General features: G+C 43.3%; 1 protein-coding gene across 2 annotated transcripts in view; it reads right to left on the bottom strand.

The window, feature by feature from the left end:
* Window positions 1-750: 750 nt before the first annotated feature.
* Window positions 751-19,970, bottom strand: part of LOC119445588 (protein spinster homolog 3-like) — an 81,857-nt gene continuing 62,637 nt past the window's right edge. The window contains exon 11 of one of the 2 annotated variants that reach the window (XM_037709858.2): window positions 751-2,869. In XM_037709858.2, coding sequence (XP_037565786.1) covers window positions 2,772-2,869 — 98 coding nt within the window. In that variant the 3' untranslated portion in view covers window positions 751-2,771. Of the gene's footprint in view, window positions 2,870-4,115; window positions 13,744-19,970 lie in introns of those variants that run through there. The other variant, XM_037709857.2, reaches the window with a different exon arrangement.

Here is a 19,970-nt window from a genome sequence, read left to right as displayed (position 1 = left end):
AGTTGCAGTTAGGTCTGAATCACACAGCCGACATGCCGGATATCTACCGCGGTGGGTGCCGATTTACGCTCGAGCCGCCCAGCGCCCCACCGCACTCATGCAGTTGTGCAAAAAATTGCATATATCGAACACTTGTGCACAAATTTCGGTTTAGTCTGTACGGCTTACACTGTGTACAGTGTAAACCGAAATTTGTGCATGTGTTCGACATGTGCAATTTTTTGCACAACCGCACGCGTGAGTGTGGCGCTGGGTAGCGCAAGCGTAAATTGGCCTTTAGCGACTATGGTGTTGCGCTGCTAAGCACAAGGTCGCGGGATCAAATCCCGGCTGCAACGGCCACATTTCGATGGGGGTGAAATGCAAAAACACCCGTGTCCCGTGAATTGGTGGCAGTTAAAGATCCCCTGGTGGTCAAAATTAATGGCATGCCTCATAACCAAATCGTGGTTTTGGCACGTAAAACCCGACTTAAATTCCGTCATGCCGTAATTGGGCAAATGACGGCTGTATGAACCAGGTGTTACAGTAGTACTATGTAGTGTAGTTGAACCCAGTGTCACAAGATGGCACTGCCAGTGCTGTGGCATAGATCTGTGCGGTATTGCATAAACAGAATGAACTGTTTGTTTCCAAGATAGGCTAACACTGAAAATGTACACGGTGTCTAGAAAAAGATAAGTTTCTTTCAAGCAGATTCGCTTGTGTGTTGGTTGTCTTGGTGACTTGCAAGAAGACAAAAGACACAAATGGTCACAAACATATGCCATTTTATTCTCGAAGTACCTTAGAAAATCTTTAGAAACAATGTGTGAGAATGAAGGGCATTTGTTACACAATGATTATTTTGTTCTGAACACAACAGATGCTTTGCCGATGTCAGTTCAACTGTATTGAAACAGGAAAACAGTTTACGAGGACAGAAGCCCCCAATGCATAGTGAGTCACATGGAAGTTTCTTTCCATGACACATACTTGGAAGTACATTAGAGATCACAGAGTAATATTTATTTTACTTTGGGCTAGACAATTATTATCCCTACACTGCATCGTCAAGACCACAATTTTTGTGCTTGTCCCTTCAAACTGCAGAGTTTCTCGCACAAGGTGATGATGAAAAATATTTTGCCATGACAACGGCACTAATATTCCTGTCGATAATGACACAAGAACGCAATATGTCCTTAGGGCACGACATTTTTAGCACAGCAGAGCACGCCAAGTGAAAGATCGCATTAATCCTGCAACAAATCTTGCAACTATGTCATTCTAATTCACAACCATATCATCTTAATTCATCAGTAAGGCACACATTTATATTCCCTAACTTCCTTTTGATATTAAGTCGAAGTGGGTGCAAAAAGATATGCCGTAATCTCAGAATGTGATCACGAGCTCTCGTGCCTGAAGTTGTAAAACAAAACATAAACAGGCTTTTGTGTGACATATGCTTTGCAGTCAACATATATTTTTTATAGGCAACTTTAAACAATCATTTTAGGTGTCGACCCGATGGCACATCTCAAGGTATTTGTGCACAAGCCATGGCCCGAGATGCAATACGCAAAACAGGTAGGGGTGTGCAACTAGTGATTTCTGAGACCGCATCGAATACAAACCGAATAGTGCCATAAGCAAATCGAATATTGAATAGTTTTCGAATAATGAATAGCTGTTATCACAATTAATATAACAAAACAATGTTTACATCCCAGTATTATTAAATTTAGCAAGTTTCCGTCATTAAATAGTACGTTGTGAAACGTAGTTTAAAGCACAATTGGAGCATTAGCACTAAACATGTAGTTTCGTCTCATGCACAGGGCTCTTCAGAGATTGCGAACGATCGCTGTACAGCCAGTAAAGTATGGCCACCTAAGTGACGTAGCCTGGTCCACTATGCAATTGATCATGTTCTATACTATATCTATACCATGTTTTATCATGTCTATACTATGCCCGCGGGGGCGAAAATTTACCGTACTTTTGCTTCAATTTTATGTTTATTTGGGCGCAGTTGATGTTTTCAAATATTACAAAAGCATTTGAAAAGCACTAGAATTTACAGACAGTGACTATTCGATTCAAATACTGAATCGAATAGTGTCCTATTCGATTCACTCTTAGCACACCCCTAAAAACAGGAGAAGGCATCTGCCGAGGCAACCAAACTATAATTATCGACACAAAGATAGTCTGAAAATCTACATCAGCATGATAATACATTGCACACAAATTTATCATTATGCCAAATTTCTTAATTAGGATTCACAAAATTAATAAAATAAGGAAAACACATCCATCACAATTCCTTGACTAGGCAACAGCTGCCTTCAGCTATTTATAATTATTAAAGTACGACTTGTAAAAAGAATGGCCATCTGACAAAAGCACTGGACAGCTGTCCCACTTTAAGCAAGCCCACTTTCATGCATTTCAGTCAACTCAAACTTCATACATGATATGTCAATCCATGATACGTCAATCACGAGTTTCAATAGTTCTTTGCAGATGACTGCACCCAATGACTGCCCATTGCTTTACAATGCTTGGACGATGCCAGTTTCGTAGTAATACCCGACAGTCACTGCAGCAAGCACTGGTCCCTGAGTCTTGCACTGCTGCAGCAGCCATTCGATGGCCTTCTCACTCACAGCATATGAGCGAGCTGTTCAGCGAAGTACAAATGCGCATGCACACCAGGAGTGGCCAGACCAAAGCGAAGCCCCCACATCGGGGAACAGTTGCATTCGGCTTGTGGTGCCTCGGCATCAATCGTCCTCGGGAATGAGGTAAACTCTGTCGCCTTCTGCCACATTGGGCAGTGACTGGTCAGCGTCAGTCTCGCCACCGGGGTGGTCCATCTGGCCTACAGTGGGGAGGTGGAGGGCAAGCAACAAGGGGATCCATGAGCCATGAGAACGGGACTTGGGAAAGCAGGCTGATTTTGGTGCAGAACAACATGAATGCAGTCAAACCTTGATATAACAAACACAGATATAACGAAGTAAACCTGAAATTTGTTGGCCATGCTTTATTTCAATGAACAGTACACTACTACTACAATGAAACCAAAAATGCAAGATCAGAGAAATTTTAGTGGTTATAGTGATGAGAATATCGATTTGCATGGCAGCTGAAGGTATGTATTCCAGTAGCAAGAATGACAACTACTCAGCAAAAGTAACTTGAAATGGTACATTCTAAACATATGTGCTGGCTTGGTTTGGCTGTCCTGCAGCCAGCAAGCCAATCCAATGTGGCCACAGCAATCACACGGCTGTATATTAATAATGGCACAAAGCGCATTTGTTTTATAGAGTTGTTCACGTGCAACGTATTAGCATGACAAGTATCAATGGGCCATCAAAACTGCCAGGAGACCCATTGCTGGCCCGTTGGAGGCTTCACACATGCTCGTGTTTATTTCCACAGAGACCAGATCAGGAATATGGAGATCTTTCACTGATGTTTGCATGTGTGCTTAAAATAAATAAAAATATAACGAAGATATTGTTGAATCACATGCGACTTAGTTATAAGAAGGTTTGACTGCAATACATGGCAACACAGCTGCACAGCTACAGAGGTAATGCAATATGGTGGAGGCTTCCAGGTTAGTCTTAAGAGTTCTTTAGCTTAGATTGACATAAAGAGAGCTCCTAAACTCTGCTGCTATTCTCACACAAACAAAATCCACTTGATATGACATGGCTATAATGATGAATGAGCAAGAGTCAAGTCATGCACCAAAAACTTGCACTATGAAGGCCACAGCAGCGGCCAGGAGCAGACATCAAGGGGATTGACAGTGGGGCACAGAGCCGTCAAAACACTCTATGCTCTTTGTGGCAGCTTCAGTTTCCAGGAATAAGTCTTTGCAGGCACAAAATTCAGATTTTGAAACAAGCTGTGTTAAGCACTCATACAATGACCTGCGTTTTAGATGCGAAGCAGCTTATGGCGGGGGCTTTGTCCGTCCCTCCTGCGGCGTCCCACACCCCCACAGTGCATGCGCATCCCCTCCCCGTTACTCCCCTCTCCTACGCTCCCCCCCCCTTTTTCTCCTCTAGAAATCTGGCGCCGAGCCGTGCTCCCTCAAGGGCTGCAGAAGATAGCGTCAACCTTTCCCTTTCCTCGATAACCACTTACTACTCTAGAAATCTACTGTACGGAATGGCGCCCGCGTGCCACACTCCCACAGCGCATGCGCGTCCCCTCCCCCTCTCTCTACTCTCCTACGCTCCCCCTTTCTCTCCTCTAGGAATCCGGAGCAGCACGCACGACAGGTGGTGCGACAGCTGCATACTCTGCTGGGGGTGCCACGGTAGTTCCGCGGTATGAAAATGACGGAGCACGCACGCCTCATTCTCTCTCCTGTGCAGCGCCACGATGAGCGCTCGAGCCGCTGCCGCAAAACCATCTCCCGCTCAAGCTAACCATCTCCCCGCTGCTTCGCATCCACAGATGGTTCCCTTTAGCAGGAGATGGAGTAATTTTTATTCTACCAACCTTAAGGAGGATTTTGTGCTTACCGCTTATTTGTTATCTGTCAAGTTCTGCAATACAACTACATCTTTTGTTCCAAATTATTCGACGAACACTTGGCATCCTTGCTTGCCCAGTTCGTCCATAGAAAACGAGAACCCACCATAGTGTGTGCACTTGCTCTCAAAGAAGTGAGCGACCACAGAGACGTCCATTGGTTTTACTGCCTGTCAGCAACTACGAGTCCCGACAAGCCAGGCAAGCAAGAATGCTAAGGGCATGAATGACATAGGCACAATGTATGCAAGAGTTATGCATACTGCATCATTGCCCTGCCAGGCTGTTGCTGGAGTGAGTGGCAACCTACATCAAAAGAATTAACAAAAAAGAGAAGCTAGTCTAGTATCTAGCTTGGATACATGCTGCAAGCTTTCTAGGCTTTATCAGTTTCACAAGCTTTAGCATGCATTGCCATCCCTCCCTGCTAAAGTCTGGCCCAAATGGTGCAGCAGTCTCACTGCTATATGCAGCTTTCTTTAATGATGCCGTAAATGACAGTGTGATTGAAGCAATGCGTAGGAGGAGCCAAGAAAAGGAAACCATAAGCAGTGGCGCAGTGCTTGCCTCATTCCCATCACTTACAAAAGCACATGTACATGTGGCCTTATGATGACGGCAACAGCATCGATAGCAAAGGCTCAGACCCACAGAATGGGAGTGTGATGTGTCCAGTCACAAGTCAGCACAGGGCAGTCAATGGTGGTCATCAGCAAAGAATGGCAGGAGCCCGCTCAAGTTCACACACGGATTTATTTGACAAGACTTGGACACTTCTCCATCCTTCAGTTTATTCTCACCCACAGCCTTGCGGGCCAGTTATGTGCACACGTCTGAGAGTACGTCGAATCAGGTGGGGCAAGACCAGTGCTAAGACAAAACTATAGTCTGTCGTGCCCACTACCTTGCGAGTGCATGACCACTCAAGTGCTTCTTCAGTGTGGCCCGAAAGGCAAACGAAAAAAAAAAACCACAGACAACGTAACCATTGGCATAAAAAAGGATGTCAACAAAACGAAGCATTGCAGAAAAGAACCCATGCTGCTTACAACAAAGGGGAGTTGTCTCAGCAGAACCCAGCAAAAGCAAGAGTGCAACTGGAAAGCTTGCTGCCATGACAATACTTGCATGTACCTAAATCCTCATATCTAAACCCTCCCAAATGCATGTACTAGACATGCTAGTTGCAGCCAGAGCTTATCGATATCCAAAGTCATGGCGACAAAACAAATTGGTTTATTGAAGTGTAAATGGAAAATACATTCCCCACACTAATGTAGGTATAACAGAAGAGTAAAAAGGAGTAAAAACAACAAAGCGAGCTGCAGGTTGGTGTGCGTTCATTGTTGAAACTAACAAAAAAAAGGCATGCGAACGCTTTATAACACAGTGCAAAATAAAAACAAAACAATCCTTTTAAGTCTTTCATGGTAAGATCGCTTAAGAACAGAAGAACCTTCTCTGCTATCCAACAAACTTTTGCATGTCCTCGCCCATCACAAGAGCACACAGTCTTGTAAACTATGTCCTCAAACAATTCAAGGTTAAGCCTTGTCCTTGTAGCCTTGTCCTTGGCCATTCCACCACTGGACAACATGGAGACACCCTAAAGTTCCCACGTGCTGTCATCATCATCGCTCCTGCTACACTGCAGCTCTGTAAGTTTCAAAAGTGCCCAGCAACTCAGCACGTGCCCAACTGTCCAACTCGGAGAACTGCACATGTGAATGGTACTATAGTAAGTGCTTGTGGAATAAAATAAAGTTGTCAAAGTTGTCACCTGTCATTGAAATGACGCTGTGTGCATTTATCCTTCAGGTCTGCGAGGCGAGCTTACTTGGCTTCACTGAAGAGAAGAGCTAATTCAAGTTTGGTTGGTACAATATACACTTGGAATTGCCAGTGCATCATTCTCATCGCGAGTGCAGGCTTGGTGCACCAGAAGAGACACAAAATATGAAAGATGGGTTACAATGACAATGCCAACTTCTTCCCCATGACATGTGGTATTATTTGGGTAGCGTTTTATAAGTGCTAAAATTATTACAGAGCATCAAAAAATAAAAGAAAGTTCAGCTTCACATTATTTTACATCTCAACTTCTTCCCCTTGACACACAGTATAATTTGGGTACCAATCTATATGCGCTAAAATTGTTAATAAAAATTATTACAGAGCATTAAAAAAAATAAAAGACAGCCGAGCTTGACATTCATTTACATCTCCTGCACAAGAAGGACCCAGGTACATAAAAATACCATCAAACAATATCACATAATGGTTCACTGCTGTTTAGGCATGTATGTCAACAATGTAAGTTTACCCTACATTTTCTATGCAAGTAAGTATGTACTGTTTTAAGCATAAGAACAGGGATAGTGTTCTAAAAAAGGAGTCTACATGCCTATAAAAAGTTTTGCTGCTTTTCTTCAGCACTCGTTTAACCTAGCCATTTTATGAATTCTTTTGTTCCGCAGATAAGGTTCCTGAGCCGAGCATGAAGAATCATTGTTCATTCTGTAAAAGCTCGCAGCAGAAGAACATGCTTGGCAATTGCTTAAATGTAATTCTTCTAATGACTAAGCTAAAGGCTGGCTCAGCTCTGCGCAAACACGCACACTGAACTTGAAAGTTATTAGTGAGAGGTCTCAGCTCTAGCTGAATGTTTGCAACAGCTGATTAACAAAATTATGGTGACAAGCCAAAAAACATAAAAGAAATCAGCCCCTAGCAGTTGTATGACTTCATCACATATTAAACAGAAAGCTACATCTATATAAAAACCTGACACAATTAGAATATCTGACACTAAGCACAATTAGTTATGAGTAACAACCTCTGCAGACGTAAACACCAAACGTAAGCCCAAAACGTTAGAGGCCTTAAATACATATGGTACTGATTAAAAACAGCCTTGTGAGAAGAACTTGCACAGACATGCACCATGTTTTGTATGACATGCTTATTTGCATAGTTATAACTGGTTAGCGCGAGCGTTCAAGGGGTGCCCATGGACTCTACTCAGCACAGCTGCAAGTTGCTTAGTGGATTGATAGTGGCTTAATGTCTTGGAACAAATATGCCTATGATTTCAGAGACATGGCCGTGAAAAAGTCGAGATTGATTCTAACCCCCTGGAGTTCTGTAATGCACATTTATATTTCTATAGACAGATGTTTTTTTTTTTGTTTTTTTTCACACCCACGAAAATGCAGCTACAGCATCACGCTGTCAGACCTAAGACTTCATGCACAGAGGTCTCGTGCAGCGGCAGCTGTCACTCCAGCAAGTGAGAGTCATTTAACGAAAATGATTGCATTCACTATGAGCCATGAAACTGACTAGTGCAACTGTAGACCGCGAGTTGGCTTTCGTATAAACTTCTGGCTCAATACACTCCTTTAGTCCCTCCTACTCAGCACTCAACCTGTGCTAGCAGTCCACATAAACATTGTCAAAAACCATTGTCCAAGCCCGAGTATTGTCTATATCAAACAATAAAGGTAGATTTGCATATTTTCATACTACCCCAAATTACTAACACAGTCAGCACACCTTTTTAAATTATCATTTAAATATTATGCATACATACACCATAAGCACAAGAATTCGCATACAAGATTTGGTGTCGTGTCTCAGATGTGACAAACAAGTGTGAATTTAAAACTCTCATCATAAAAAACTTGCAAGTCCACCTCACTTGCCAAGGCCAGCAGCACATTCTGCTGTGCTGCTTTTTTCATGTGGCCTTTCTTGCTCACATGATTGTGCAAGGCACACTAGCACATGATCCACACGAGTGGCACAATCTCAAAGGTAATAATGAACCTAAAATGAATCGCACCGCCATGAGAGTAGAAATTTGAAGCTTTGATTCAATCTTATAAAATTAAAATGACTGCATGCTTCCTTATGATAGGATGGCTCTGTTGACTGCGACATCAATAAATTAGTGCCTTCACAATATCGCAGCAATATACTGCAGAATATCTTTGTATTGTGAAGAAACAAATAAATGAAATTAAAATATGCTATGCACTCATCTGGCTAATACCAAGCAATAGGACCAATTGGCACCGACTCTGGACGCTTTAGACATTTAGACACACGAATGCTAACAAATTGTCCTTGAAGCAGCAGGTCTTTGCTAGAGGCCTACGTAATGAGTTAACTGTCGGCGTTGAACTACCTTGAAACTCCAGCTATTGGTTTGCTTTGAAAACAAACTTGCCAACCTAAACTTTCACCTAATTTATTGGACTACTTTCACGGAAGCCATTTCTTGTAGTGCTCTCAGCCAATAATTAACTGCTGCATGTAACTCTAGCTTTTGAGTCCAGTCATATTGTGCAAAAATACAATATGACTGACTACACAATAAATATATTATTTAATTACTGCATAAATATGATAAGAGTGAATGCATTCTGCATTACGGTGAAGCTTGTTATGAGCCCGCTTGAGTTTACCTATATGCATTAGTCTATTTTGCATTCCTATCAGAATCAATTAGGCAGGCACAACTGCGCTGATGCTGTTCAGTCCACCGTTACATGAAAGTTAGTTGCCATGACAGCGAAAAATACCCTGCCCTACATAATATTCCACATTAATACTGCTGGAAATAAATGCAAACACAGAGACTTTTTATTGTTAAAGCTCCTCAGGCTAATATCCCACGAACATTTTTTTTTTCTTCATTTACGGCCGTTAAAGTGCAGCACTCTCACCTTCTCACATTTTGCCTTTGTGCAATAACACGTCATGGAAATTTGTTAGCGTTTCTGTAACACCCAAAACTACAAAATGTACCCCTGTGCCAACTGCATGCCTGAAGCAGGCGTGCTTGCATCAGCAAATAGGCTCACTGTTAAGGAAGCACTATCAATTATGCTATGCTCTAGAGCAAGTAAAAAAAAAAAAAACACACATTGTTGGTAAAAAGGAATTGGCAACTTGAGGACTTTGATCAACAGGCTGTTTACTAAACTACGCATACTACCTTTTGATCTCCTTTGTGAAAAAAGACTGCTGAATGCTTCCACAATATAGTAAGAAACAACCTTCCATTTGATATATCTACATTTAATATTCCTTTGCGCACAACACAGAACCAAACCATCAGAAATTTTAACTTAGCCGTAAAAATAAACGCTGATAGTGAGCATATGCTGGAGTTTACTGAAGCAAAAATTTGGAATAGTATGACCTAAAACTTGCCAGCAACTTTTCTATTGCAATGAAAGATCACTACCTTACAATGAATGACACACTTTGAGTTCACGCTTACAGTTGATATGTATATGTAATCCCATACCTATACCCATATTTTGTTGGTGAGGTGATATTGCTTTGCAATGTGACATCATACTATGCATTCTCCGTGATCTATGTGGTGTGATATTATGCAATCTTTGAGATGTGAGGGATATGATATTATTTGTGGTCTTTGTGATGTGGTAGTATACATTCAATTTGCGCTGCTATAATCCTTGAGCAAGTTCTACGCGCTCCTGTTGGATTTATTAAATTTTAGTTTATACAATTTTATTACTTCTGGAGATTGGTACTCTAGAGTGTTTAGAGTGACTATTAACTTTTTGCACGTTTCCCATAAACTGTGTTATAACATCTCTAATTTTAACAAATGGTTGCCTGAAATTCATATATCTTTCTTCATTGGGCCCTTTACTAGCCGCTGGATATGGGTCCAAGCAATGTTTTGCGTACATTCTGTAGTGCAACAAAAAACAATAAAAGAAAGCAAGAAAAGATTGTGTCTGCTTGACAAGGCACAGAAGTAATGCCTTTAACAACCAGCTTATGTTCAATAAAGCACATTTTCAAGCGTGGTAGTCACCAAACATGTCAAGGAAAGGCACCTGTGCAGCAGAGAGTTTGACAACGTCTTGTCCTGTCAGGGTAAAAGGCAAATGTGGCAATAATTCTGCGCTACCTCTTGGCATTTGTCAATATTATAGAAATGTCCTGAAGTTATTGTCGCACCCGACCTTAGCTGCCTTAGGATCAATGCTGCCATTTTTTTTATTGTAAAATTCCTGCAAGAACTGCATCTGAAGTGCACCAGAATCTTCTGCTAAAAATTGTCATGAGCCTGTTAAAAGTCTATGAAGAATTTCAAAGAAAGAGAAAATGAGAAAATGAAGAATAGACAGAAGGCATTTTTATGGTGAGTAAGTCATTACTGTAGCAACAATGTAAATGCAAGAAGGCGCTTATTGAACCTGCTTCAAAAAATGCACCTCCACTAACAATAAAATTGAACAAAGAGAGTCTGCTAATAGTCACTGCACCACAACATCTACATTATCACAGTACTGCCAACCATGGCTGTGATTCTGCCAAAGCATAAGACTCCACTAACACATAAATATATTGTCATGAATCTGTTAAAAATGTGCTAACAAAAATTTATTGCGATATTTGTGAATAAATTTGCTATGCCAAAGTATACTTTTGCAGGTAATCAACCAATTTGTTGGGGTTTTAATGCGAAAATTTGCTAAAGTGCTGAAACTTCGTGGGATGCCATGAACAGAGCTGATACTGTGATACTGAGCTGGAGATTGGCTCAATTTTGTGCCTTTTCTTTATGCAAGCTAGAAATGCATTTATTTGCACTGTCATGTTTACCTTGACTACAGCAAAAAATGGCACGATAATGTAAACAATTTTTAGTTTAGCATACAGATAATATCAGCACATGGTTGAGTTCAATCAATGCAGAACATAGTTGAATTGTCCCTTCCAATGCCAGAAACCTTTCAAGTCTACACTTGGTGCTGACTTGCACATAAACTTTAGAGAAAACAGTTTGATATCGTGCTTGCCACAATTAGTACCTGCATAGAATGTAGGTAAAATTAAAATAAGTGAAGTAAGGAAAACCTGTTAGCACATCCGAACCGAGCGTTCAGTGCTACTGGAGTATCTTGACTTGAGACTTCAGAAGATGCCCAGAACTGGCGAGTAATCTCGGAAATGGCAAAGTGATATCTAAATATTGCCATGATGAGATGAGAAGAGGGACAGTACTGCTGTAGAGACCAATGACAATGAGGACAGCAAGAAAGACCCAAAAGTACAGCAGACTATGGTGCCAACAGGGTACCACCGCACTTGCTTCACGAAGCACTTGCAACATGTCTTTGGTGATGAATTGGATGGCAATAAATGCTCACTATGGTCCCACACAGCTGTGCTTCCTTTTTGTATTATTGTATTTTACCGAATCTAACGTGCACCTTTTTTCCGAGAAAATGGGTCCGAAAATTGCCTGGCCGTTTCAATTGGATACAAAACTATAACTGTGTTTGCGACAACAGTCTAACGTCAGAGCCGTCAGAGGCAACGTCATCAACATCAAAAACTTGCCTGAGCCACGCACCATCAGAATTGGAGGACGCTTAAGCTTCCCCTTTAAGAGTGGAACGCGATAGCATTCAAAGATCCTGGGCTGCTTATCAGGCTTTTTTCACATATATTCAAATTACAATCCGGCACTATCATGTCTGTACGTTGTAGTTAAGTCATACTTTACTATCTTTCTGACGGGTTTTACTTTGAGAAATTCCATTTTGTTCACTACTAACCCCTTGCACCATGCGGCAGGCCTGTGTGGTGGGGGTGGTTCGAGATGAATTTCTCCACCACGGATGCCACGGATGCTGAAGCTTACGCCGAAGCTGACGCCGACGCCGGATTGTCTGTGACATGGGGCTCTTAACGCTATTGCATTAAAATGGCGACAGAGCATGCTTTTACGAAGGTTGCTGTCGGCCAATAACTTTCAGAGACACTATCACTTTCGCGAGATTTCGTGTAGCTCGGCACCGGATTTGTGGGTATAATCAGCCGTCAGTGTTTCTGGCGCTCTGCCAAGCTTGCTAACTACGATCAGTGCCAAGAATGCTGTTGCACGCATACTGCGATAAGTCCGACGCAGAGTCTCGCAAAAGTGATATAGCAGTACATATCTATAAAAGTGATTGCTCGAGAATACCGCTCCTGTGTGCTTGGTATCCGTGGTCAACAAAGCACAAATGGCGACGATGACGCGCCGTTTTTACTAGGAAAAGCTTGTTAAAAAAAATTCCAATCTGTGAAGAGAAATTCTGCACGCCTCGTTTTTATCTGATCGCATATGTGAGAGGCATGCTGTGTTTTTCATTTATGAATCGGCGGCAGGTTAAATGCAGGTGCACTTTTATTTTCTTACTGTACACTCGCGAAAACTCGGTGCGTGTTAGATTAGGGTCGTGCTATAATTCCGTAAATACGGTATTTAAAATGGTATGAGTAAACGAAAAGTTTATAATAGTTACACAACTCTTAAAACATATTGAAGCGTAAAAATTAAACACAACAAGGTCTATTCAAATGTAAGCATAAAATGTGCACGGAAATTTGTTCATGCAATTTATGCTTAGGGCTTCAGTTCATTTTTTTCCAACATAAAGAAAGCACATCAAACTTCAATCATGCATGCAGACATATCTTACATCTCAATCACACTCTTGTGATTTTGAATTTCTGATTTGAATTTTTCCCACTAAGGTTTCATTTGTCCAAGACAGTACTTTCCAATGTCACAAAGTCGAAAAAAGCATATAGCAATGCAAATATCTCAGCACTCCAAGCACCTTTGTGTGAGGGGGTTAAAATAAGCTAAAATAAGCTACTATAGAGTTTGAAATAGCAAGACAAAGAACATGTACACCATACCACAAGTCCATAGCCGTAAGTGTTGTACCTTACAGTGTCTGAACTGCATAGGAAAATAGGAAATTATCAAAAATGGTGTGCGAGGCAAAGAGGTCCCCGACGTCAAGAGTAAAAGGCCTCAATGCCAGTGTCAATGTGGTTGATGGCAACAACAAGGTACACTCTCACAGTACTACAGCACCTGAAATGCCCCTAAACCTTAAAAAAGAAGAGTAGGCAGCCCAGACACACAATTCCCTAAAGTTCTCAGAGAGCTGGCACTGAGTGAGTCAGTCATGAGGCACACGTGGTCAAGCGCACATCCTACAGGATGCACAAAGTGGCGTGCAACGCATAATCAGTCCACACGCTCTTTCCTCCGCACGACTCTGTCTTCCAGCAAGGGCACAGTGCAGGAGGTGACATCACTGCAGTCCAAGGGGTCGTCAACGCATGACGAGCCCTTGAGCATCTCTGAAACAGCCAAGCGCATGCAACACCACACATTTTTATTTGCCTCCCTGAGAGCGCATTCATGTCTGCGACTGACAAAGGTCGATCGACCGACTGTGAGTGGTGATCAAGGAGTGACTTATGGTGATCAGTATTCACAATGGCAAGTGCAACTTGCCCGTCGCAACATCGAAACTCTCTCGCGATTGGTGCCATTCATGTCTGCTCGCACAAACTTGTACCACCATTGCCACATAAAATAAACGCCAGCGCGTACTAATGTCCTGCTCCTGGGCAGCTGATTGGTTCAACAGCTTTGTGACTCGAGCTGCGGATCTGAAAAACTGAGCAGTGAGTGACTGACTCCAAACAGTCGCTCTTGGAGCAACACAACCACTTGCAACCATCGCATTGTGACCAACGTGGTTTCACGACTTCTGTGACACGCCAGCAAGAATGCTGCCTAACAGAGAGGCCACTCATTCAAATGTCTGTTTGTCAGACAACCAAGATGCCATAGTCAAAGAAGATGTGCCCAAAGTTATAGTTTTTTTCTGGCAGAGACCCAAGAAGCCCGACTGGCGAAAAATGACTAGTATCACTGGGAAACAAAAATTTCACCTGCATGACAAATCCTCAAAAAGAAAGAAAATTCAAAAAGGGGGCTTTAAGTTAGAGGTACTTTCAGGTAATAAAGAATAATCAAAGTGTGTATTCACTGCCTGCACAAGAGACACAAGTGAAAGCAGTTTAACTCCACCGAATGTCAGTTTCAGTTTCATTTGAGAGTAGTGTCTTTATCTGCCACACTGGCACTACTTCCTTTTAGCTAGAATGTTGAACGCGTAACATGTGTTCCTCGTCCTAGGGGCTTTTGCAGTGTCACCAATAGAGCCATATGTACGAGCGTGCTTGATGCTGAACTAAACAGCTGGCCTGCCATTCATGTGACTGTGCCACTTCAGAATGAGCTTTGAAAGCATGAGCTCAAGCAGCAAGCTGTAGTATTCAACATCTAGTTGACAGTGATAGATGAATGTGCAAGCATTGAGAGAGCAAAATAAAACACTTGTTGAGCTGGTGTGGGTTGGCCATTTTGAACTGTAGGGCAAAAATACAAAGCACTAGACAAAGAGGAGACACACATGATTGTTACACTTGCAACTGAATTTTTATTGAAAAACCGTGAGCTTAAATAAAAACTAGGAGCACATGCACACACGCAGTGCAACATAAAGAATGTTACTTTCACAAAAAACCAGAACGTCAACAAAAGTCCGAACGATGTCATTTGCAATCCAGAAACAGAATTTCAGTCGGGTTTAGGTGTACGAAGAGCTGACTCACATGTTTGTCTGGTGATTTGCCAATAAAATATGCCTTCACTATCTCCTTGTTTGAATGGCATGATGTCAAAACAGCACCGTGGTTTTCACTGAACAGCACATTGCATCCACACTGCCTACACTGCCGCTGTACATGGTGGGAACGGAGGGAATTTCCAAAAGTAGCTATACTCTCGTAGCCACACTGCTTGTTTCTTTTGCAAGAAAGTGACATTTCATATGTTGTACAGTGAAACCTTGACACAACTAAGACGGTTAAATTGGCACTTTACTTAAATATATTGCAATTTTGTTATATTGAAATTCAACCTTTTATGCAAAGTACAGTCGCCGACCAATTATTTTTTACATGAAAGGAGCCCCAAGAAAACATGCGAATAATCGGGCGGTCCGAAAAAAATAAATATCAAGAACAAAATAAATTTGGTTGAACTTGAGAGCTGGCGATCACTTTTAAGGTTCAATGCTGCGCATCCAAAGCACACTTCACAGCGACCATACAGCACGCAAAAAGCCGAAAGAAAGAAACGCAGGTCCAACGCACTGTCATGCTCAGTGTAAGAAAAGCTTTCGCGTACATTCTGTTGCTGCATCTTGCTAACATGACCTCTAGTGTTGCCAAGAGTGGTACTACATTGAATGCTATGTTCACAGAACTGAACTGCTGCTGCCCACTCAGTCCAATGAATGCAGCATCAAAACGCTTCGGACGCTGCAAGAAAAAGCTTAGCTTCAAAATCACATGAAAGCGAGGACGACAACCTGAATTAAAGCAACTTTGTCCACGGCCGCAAGATTTTCTGTTTTGTGACGCTGCACATGCATAATGTTTAAATCAAGCAAGATCTGGTATGACGGCAGAAATTTCGGCAGCCGTTATGAATTGGTTGAAGCGTTAAGAGTTGATATTATCACAGATCCCCCACATGGGTTTATGGAGTAGGTAGCAGTGCCACAGGTGCGAGCAGCTCCGAAAAATCGGTCGGCTGCTTATATTTGAAGCTAGTCACAGAATCAGTGCACTCTCTGAGAACAATTTTATTTGCAGTAAAAGTATCTGTTAGTTCTCATTGCTTTCACTGGGAGCTTGTCCTGTTTTTCAGCATGTCGAGAATAGCTTCGTTTGACTTCAAGATCATTGAGAGCGAGCTCTGTGGTATCCCGAAACAAGTAGCGACATCCTTTTTTCTCACTGATTGAGATCATTTGCAAGATGCAAACCACGCAAACCAGCTCGGAACATCGGCGCCCGCAGCCCGGCATGCCCAACTGTAGTGCTTGCAGTAAAGTTAAATTTATGTACCGGAATACCTGCTCAATGAAATGAATACCTGCTCCATAAATAGTGCCTATTAGACGGCAATACATTTTGCATATCTCATAATTTTCATTACATTTTTTTCTTAGTAGATACAAGCGTGTCTTTACAAACTTTGTTCAATTTTATCCCACAATCTTGATTTTGGCGATTTATATCTTTTTTATGGCACGCATCTCGATTAAAACTTTTATGTATGAAAAGTGCATTCATTCTGCTTTTTGTTTATTATATCAAATATTGTGTGCTGTAGTTCCTTCAGAAAAAAAAATGGCGTAGCTTACAAAAAACACCTACTTTCCCCATGGTAGAGAAAGAGTTAAATCGCGGAAAAAAAATACATGGTTTTTAATGCCACTAAGATCAATTAAAGAAAATTAGTTCGTTGCATCAAATTTCGTTAAAACGAGGTTTGTTATACAGTTAAACCTGCTTATAACGAACCTCCGTATAACGAATTCCTGGATATAACGAAGTTTTTATATTCCCCGCCGTTACTCCATAGAAGCACATGTATTTGAGAAGTGGCAGTGGGAGACCCCCTTGAAATAACGAATTTTCTCCGCCGACAACCTAGAGATTTCGCCCCAAATTTTGCCATTTTTGTGTGAGCAGCAACCGGAAGCACGTTGTCTGCCGCGACGGAATGCGAAGCGGCGGCGGCGCGCTTGGCGTGCTCGAATTCATGGCGACTGCGAGGCGAGAGCGAGCGCATGTGCGTGTGAGCGTGCACGAGGCAGCCCTGCATCCCTCGACCCGGCGAACTTGCCGCCGCGGGCATGACCTTTCTCCCTCCCTTCATTCAAACATGATACCACCGCTTGCTGCAGCTAGCCTAGCCCGCCAAGTTGGCACTCTCCTTTTCCAGCTAATGTTGCCGAAGAAAAAAAAACATTCTTGTTTTTTTCAGCGCGCTGGCGACGCCACTCATTGGTTACTGCGCAAGTCTCTGCTCTTCACTTCACTAACCTGACGCTAGGTGACACTATAGGGCCGTTTATAGTCCGACGTAACGCGAGTGTGCACGCCCGCGCACGCTATGTCACGTTGTTGAGCGCACCAGTGCAGCCAATGTAACCGGCGGCTTTCCGACGACGGGCCCAGCGCCGAATTGGCTCCCGACCCATTCGCTGCGTTGGTCGCGCCGACTGCGCCGACCCACAATGCCATTTAGCGCAAAGAAATAAAGGCGCCCACACCGCTTTGCCGACTGGTCGCAGACAGCTGTTCAAAGCGGCATGCGGGATTGGGATCGTTCTGCGCAAGCTCTGAAGATAGCCGACGGCGCGCGCGTCGGAGTATAGAGGAGATGGTGTTTCGGCTGGCACAGTGCAACCGGCGTAGCGTGACTGGCCGCAAACGACGCTCGCTCGCGCGCCGATAACGTCGGACTATAAATGGGCCTTATTCGATGCTATGACGCCATCGGTAAACGTTAAGAATCGAGTAAATGCGGTAAGCATTTCTTTTTCGAATTTTCGTGCCGAACCTGCATACAACGAAATCCTCTTCATAACGAAGTTTTTTGGGAATTTGTCAATTTCATTATATCCAGGTTTAACTGTATTGAGGTTTGACTATATTGAGAGAGTGGCCAAAGCGGCGCACGAATAGACAGGGCAATGGGGGATAGTGACGCTTTTGTGGTGAGCAGCCACCATAGCCACTGCTGTGCTAAACTTGTGAATGCTTCCGCTCGGTTAGCAGCGGGTTTCTCCTGCACTCTGTGTAACACAGGCTCTGTTGTGGTCTACATCATGGCAAAGTATTACTGATTCTGCAGCACCTTGTTGCACAACACAAAGCAAGCGTTTGTATATTTCTCTAATTATCCTAACTTAATATTTACCTACGTGCCTGCGAGATTGCCACCACAGTGTTCTGCACTTAGTCGGCTGTTGCAGTCGATGTTTCCACACATGGTTCTGCACGAGCGCAGTATACCGTAGAGCAGTTAGGTACGGCTTGATCAATGAAGAAAACGACAGTACAGTGCAGTCCACATATAACGATACCACATATAATGATATATTGGTTATAATGATGAGTCGAGCTAAGAGTATCAGCTTATGCATTGGGGCTATGAGAAAAAAACCCATATATAACGATATATTATTCACCGCATATCAGATATAACGATTGAAATTTTGCTTCTGGGCTGTGTTTTTCATGCAGAATAATTGTGAAAATTGCGTTCCTACGTTGCCCTTAACCGAGACGGGGCGAAAAGTTTGCCTACGCGAGTTCGTATCTGCTGCCATTACCGCGCAGCGCATCCCGCCCGCGCGCCGATTGCGAAAGCCACGAAAAGCATCGTAAGTTGGTGCAGCGTGCACAAGATAGCACCAGCTGCTTCGCCCCCGCGTCACCAGGCGGTCGCGCAAGGAGAGGGCGGAAGAAAGGCGATAAGCGAAGGCAACGCCTCCTCTGGCGAGGGGCGCTTGCGCTCCCTGCAGTGCTCTCTCTCAACAGAAGCAGCGGCAGGTGCGCCCCTTGAGACGAAACTGATTTTGCAAGAGGGGGGAGAAAGCGATAAGCAAGCGGCGCCTGCGCGGCCTATGCTCCCTTTACAACCTCCCTCTCAGCGAGCGCGGAAATGCACCGCGGCAGAAGCGGGAGGTGCGCCGACAAAGTGCAAAGCTGCGTCTCTCGAGACGAAGCTGCAAATTTTGCAAGACTCAAAGTACGAGCTCGCGCAGTGGATGATATCGACGATTATGAAAACCGGGAGCGCCATGATCATGAAGGCTAGAAGCAGTGTCCATGCCGATCAACGGAAAAGACCACGCGCCACGACGAAACCCCCATGGGCGAAACCAACACGGTGGTGTCCTGAACTCTGAGAGCATGTCGCTACTGACGACGAAATAGGTGTTGCTTCGACGGAGGAGCTTCTGAATGCAAATAGTGCTGCCTCGTTCTGAGAAGAGAACTCCGACGGGGCGATCGTTGTCGCGACGGACGGCGGCGTTGTGCGACGGAGGCGACGACAACAGCAGCAGTGACGACGAGATTGACAATGGCCAGTGTTTGACACCGACCCCGAGGTTCAACGAAAGTGCACCAGTCGTCGATCGAGTCGCTCATTGAATTCATGCACGCTAAATTATAGCCGCCAGTGTTCGCGCAGCAGATGGACGCGATGCACACGGCGGTTGTGAATCCGAAACTTCCGCGAAAGCAAGTGCAGATTTCTATTTCAGCGTGCCTAATGATTGAGACACTATTTAGAGGTATAAATAAAAGGTATTTTTCACGGCCTACTTTCTACGACGTAGATTTTTTTATCGCAAGTGGCAGTTTCGGTTTCGGGACTGCAAAGATATATTCGGCATTTTTTTTTCAGCAGTCCAGATATAGCGATGATCGGTTATAACGATCGGATTTCTCGTTTTTCTCGATATCGTTATAAGTGGACTGCACTGTACTGTAGCGCACAAAGGACTAGAACAAAGCGAACAGGTGGAGAAATATTGTGGACATACATAAAGCATGACCAGCTCCCAGTGACACCTCTTCCGATGCTTTCATTTTTCCTTCTAAACCTGCACCTTTGGCGGCTTAAATGACGAATGCATAATGTT

The sequence above is a fragment of the Dermacentor silvarum genome, chromosome 3, assembly GCF_013339745.2.
Source record: "Dermacentor silvarum isolate Dsil-2018 chromosome 3, BIME_Dsil_1.4, whole genome shotgun sequence".
Taxonomy (NCBI): Eukaryota; Metazoa; Arthropoda; class Arachnida; order Ixodida; family Ixodidae; genus Dermacentor; species Dermacentor silvarum.
Note: the sequence above shows the minus strand (reverse complement) of the source record. Positions and strands in the feature narration are given on the sequence as shown.